The sequence below is a fragment of the Fusarium coffeatum genome, assembly GCF_003316985.1.
Source record: "Fusarium coffeatum strain FIESC_28 chromosome Unknown BRIP53273_contig_179, whole genome shotgun sequence".
NCBI classification, from domain to species: domain Eukaryota; kingdom Fungi; phylum Ascomycota; class Sordariomycetes; order Hypocreales; family Nectriaceae; genus Fusarium; species Fusarium coffeatum.
Genome location: NW_022157972.1, coordinates 249,873 through 254,164, shown reverse-complemented (window position 1 = coordinate 254,164; position 4,292 = coordinate 249,873). Strand labels below are relative to the sequence as shown.

The window sequence follows — 4,292 nt, the reverse complement described above, 5'->3', positions numbered from 1 at the left end:
CGGTGTTGTATGTTTTTTGTATTTTTATTTTTGCGTATCTATCGTCTTATTATCCTTAACAGTCAACTCCATGGAAAGAAAAGCCATTTCCGGGCTGAGATGGCTCTTATGAACACCGAGCCAACCATTCCTTTGATAGTATCACGAACTCGCCATTTACCCTCTAGGAACCATTGGCACGTTAAACAAGTACAGTGCAAGAGAGCAGAAGCAGTGGACACAAATCCGTAAACATTCCTATATCACAGTTAGTTTTAGTTAATTCCTGAACTGTGTGTGTTAGAGTCGAGCTTTGTTTCAATCACCAGGGGATTATAAGTTGTATGTCACGAGATGTGAACTTGGGAAGGACTTGGTGCTAAACTTGTGAACGACGTTCACTTAAAGTCTAATTTATCGTCTCAACTATCTAGGTAATTTGAGAAGCAGTGGCTGCGTACAATTTCAATAATATTCTCCTATAGTCAAGAAAGTGGCATAGGGCCAATGAGAGTGAAAGGCTTCGATAGTCAACAGATCAAGACATCACAGTGTAAAGCTCTAAGCACCATTCGATACTAATCCATCCTCAACACGTCAGTCCTGAGTGTTTCGGTAGATCAGCCGCAGTCATAAAGTTGTTCACAGGGTCCTCGATCTAGGCCGTTCTTAATTGAGGGGTGACTTTCGAAGAGGTTAGTTCAGCTACATGTGGCTGGCTGTGTGATCGGTCCCAGCTACTTGCTATTGGCCATAGATTGAAGTAAGACAATATTGTCCAATATTACGATACACCAATGCTGTGGACGTCTAGATTGATCTGTGGTTTCTTTGAAGGTGAGTGCACCGAAATGCATAAAAGTTAATTGATTTCCACTACGTCGTCGAGCTTCATGATCACTTCTCAGCAGTTTCACAAATAGAATATAAGCTCGTTCGACTATCTAATTCTATATTCTTGACATTCCATACGCCATGTCCCGACGTCCACGTGCTGTCAAGTTTTCCCTTGCTGTCCGCAAAAACAGTATGTATTCTAATAATGGTTGTCTTTGAGCACATCTAACATATACATGCTATCAGTTTGGGACGGTTGGGAAAACAAAAAGGGGGAGCTTGAACAGAGGCTCTCTGATATACTCGGTCAGCCTTGGACTATAAGTGCCGATCCTTGGGCTCTCTATCCTTATGCCGAAGAATACTCTTGGGCTCAACAGTCTCTCGGCGATGCTATATTCAGGTTCGTTCTCCTGATTTATCTGCTTTCAACATTGGCCCAAGTCTTGTCTCAAGAGATCTCTCAAATCCTACATTCTATCTACTAACTCTCATTACCCTCCTAAGATATGTCGAGAGTGCTTCGGATCAAATCTGGCTTTTTCTTACGCAGCACGGAGATGAAGTTCAGGCCGAAATCAACGAGATCTGCTCTGCCCACGTACTAACTCTTGACTATGACGATACCAATACTGTCGACTACTGCGGTGTCAGAGTCTCACCTGAGGGTAAACTTATGATAGTCTTCAACGAACACCGTTTCGGAACCAACGCGAGCGTTGCTGCTGAGAGCAACAATCTCACCAAGGCTCTGAATGATGCCCCTTCACCAAAGCCCATGAGCTTCATCGTCAGGTCGTCTATCAGGAGAGACTACGACCCTCGTATCAAAGAAATCCAAGAAAAGCTGAACAAGATTGTCAAGCAGGAACTTTCCCTTATTCCAAATTTCGAAGCAAATTTCGTAAAGCTGAAGGGTAACGCTGGTGACAACCTTGATTGGCAGTCTAATTTTGGAAACATTCAATTATCTTACTTTGATGCCTTGGTCTCGCAGCTTGAGCATTATAAGTTCGGTGAGGATGCCATGCTTCAAGAGGGTCTTCTTGAAATAAGGCCCAAGAATGCGGTTCACATCCGTGTTGTGGATCAGATCAAGAGAACTTATAGCGAGGTTATTGCTGAGGATGGTATTCTTTACCTTCAGGTACGAGTTCCCGGGCCCATGGATACTATAGATTGAGCTGATATCTATCGCAGACTACTCCGAATCATTTTGGTGTCAACACATCTGAGGTGGCAACCGATATTGTCAATATTTTGTAGTAGGCTGTATTTGAAAGTTTAGGAAGTTCCGTCACTATAATCAGATTCCTTTATAGCTTAGTTGTTGATCTGACGGAGAATGAAGAACAATGGTGCTTTTTATGATAGATTCGCGATGCTTGGAAGGTCAATTGAAACATGGCACAGTTTCTGGTATAGGCTACAAGTGTATAAGGATGATAGACCGCTGTCCACGGTGATATGTACTGTACTTGCACATGACTGCATGTGTGGAAAAAGCAAGGTGCTGTAGGGTTAGAGTTAGACATTGCCTACGGGGCTTTGGGTGAGACATCGCAACATCGCCACAGAAGTCCTCGTAAAAACTCAGCAAAAATATATGCCAAAGCATAAATCGCGGATATCCGAGGCCGAATGACCCCTAGACCAAAAAGTAATGATACTGGAATACAGCAAAAGATCAAAAGATAAGGACCGAACGTGGATCGAACACGTGACCTTAGGATCTGCAATCCCACGCTCTACCGCTGAGCTATCGATCCTTATAACGGTTGTTGTTGAAAGTAGTAGTATTGTTCATACATATATGTCTTGAATGTTATGTGGCGCTGGAGCAGAAAAAAGGACACGACGCCAAGGTCGGTAATGGCAAAAGTTAGGACCGAGCGTGGTTCGAACACGCGGCCTAGGGATCTGCAATCCCTCGCTCTACCACTGAGCTATCGATCCGATTCTTGTAAGAAGGCTTTCGAATTTGGGCTTATATAGGCGACTGTGAGTAGAAGCTACTTCAAGTTTCCAAGACTGAGTCTTGTCCAGGGTAGAGGCCGTCTCGAAAAAAAGGATAGCAGGGCAAATCTCCATTGTCTTTCACATCAAAGCGACGTCGTGAGAAATTTGACAAGAGAAACGGTATTTGTAGTTGAAAGGTTTTAGGCTGTGTATCTGACAAAATTTTGCCATTGACTTACGTGCTTGCCGGGGTTTCCGCATTAATCATGTCATAGCATTGACTCGTGGTGGTTGAGCACACTACCAATAAATGACGGTAATTAACCGACATCTCTCAGCCAGAGGCGTTAAGCATGGAAATCAACAACTAATTTCTACGTTCTGCTATCGGAAACAATGTCAACTGCAACCGGCCGGTACTGTAGCTGAGCGCGCCGATCAGTATACTCATTTGCTGGTTTTAGATGTTTGGCAGCACAGAGGGTTACACGTCTATCCGTCTTGACTCTGCTGACGACTACCAAATATCGCCCTTCAATGAGTGTTTGGAGTTGTGAGCCGTCTCTTTAGTTCTAGCAATGCTTCGACATGAAAGTCGGTTCACAGAATACAGCATCTGGTATGTGTTCCGGGTGACCAGCTCCGTGGTTAGGACTCCAGTAATCTTCCCTCGCTACGATGAGTCTCGTTCATACTATCGCTACATGTGACAACAATGCATTGAGTAACAGCATTGACCTACCTGATAGCCTCGACCATTGATTTGGATTGTTTACATAGCTTGGACGAATGGAACACCATCATCACCAGATGCCGAACAAAGACGTCGACCAGGCAAATAACAGAAAAAGATCGGCACTGAGGCAGCCCGAGTGGCTCCTTAGCCTCCCTTCAAATGATGAAGCCAGCGCGCAAAGACCAATAATTGAGGCCTATGATCACGACTAAAGTAATGATCTTCGGTTTTGAAATGAGACCTCAGCTCAATCCCAAGCTGACGGATCGCCAGTCAATAAAGTTGACGAGGAGATAACAGGAGGCCAAAGTGATAATTAGACAAGATGATCTTAACTGAACATTTCTCAGCGCGATAGTCGAAGGTAAGGAGAACCCTGCGATATAACGCGTCAATGACGTTGAACCGTAACATCGGGAGTTGAAACCCCCGCCGAGCTGGCGTTGTATCGTCCCGAGTAGTTGGTGTTGAGTGTAAGCGAAGCCTGGAGACGCCGTTGAGATCCGGGCATGAACGAGAGCGACGTTATCATCTTATGCTAATAGAGTGGTGCCCAGCGGTGCCGGGTCGAAAGACTTCCGAGTCAATGATGGATAGATATCTGTGTAGTTATTGGTTTGGCGTTGATGTCAAGGCTGGTGTCACCTCGTAACCGGCAACATTCGTACTGTATTATCGGATAGCCAAAGACCCCTAGAAGTCGTGTCGAAGTGGCTTAGCTGAGCTAAACCAGTGGAAATCGTAAAGCCTCCGATCTCCTTATGACGATACATACGGATAC

The 4,292-nt window shown here is 44.7% G+C and overlaps 1 protein-coding gene across 1 annotated transcript; it reads left to right on the top strand.

The window, feature by feature from the left end:
- Positions 1-954: 954 nt before the first annotated feature.
- FIESC28_07995 (uncharacterized protein) lies at positions 955-2,082 on the top strand (the record flags this gene model as incomplete). Its single annotated transcript, XM_031162135.1, has 4 exons — positions 955-1,006; positions 1,063-1,219; positions 1,261-1,963; positions 2,017-2,082. 4 exons carry the CDS (start codon positions 955-957, stop codon positions 2,080-2,082), a joined length of 978 nt encoding a protein of 325 aa, XP_031013879.1.
- Positions 2,083-4,292: the final 2,210 nt, after the last annotated feature.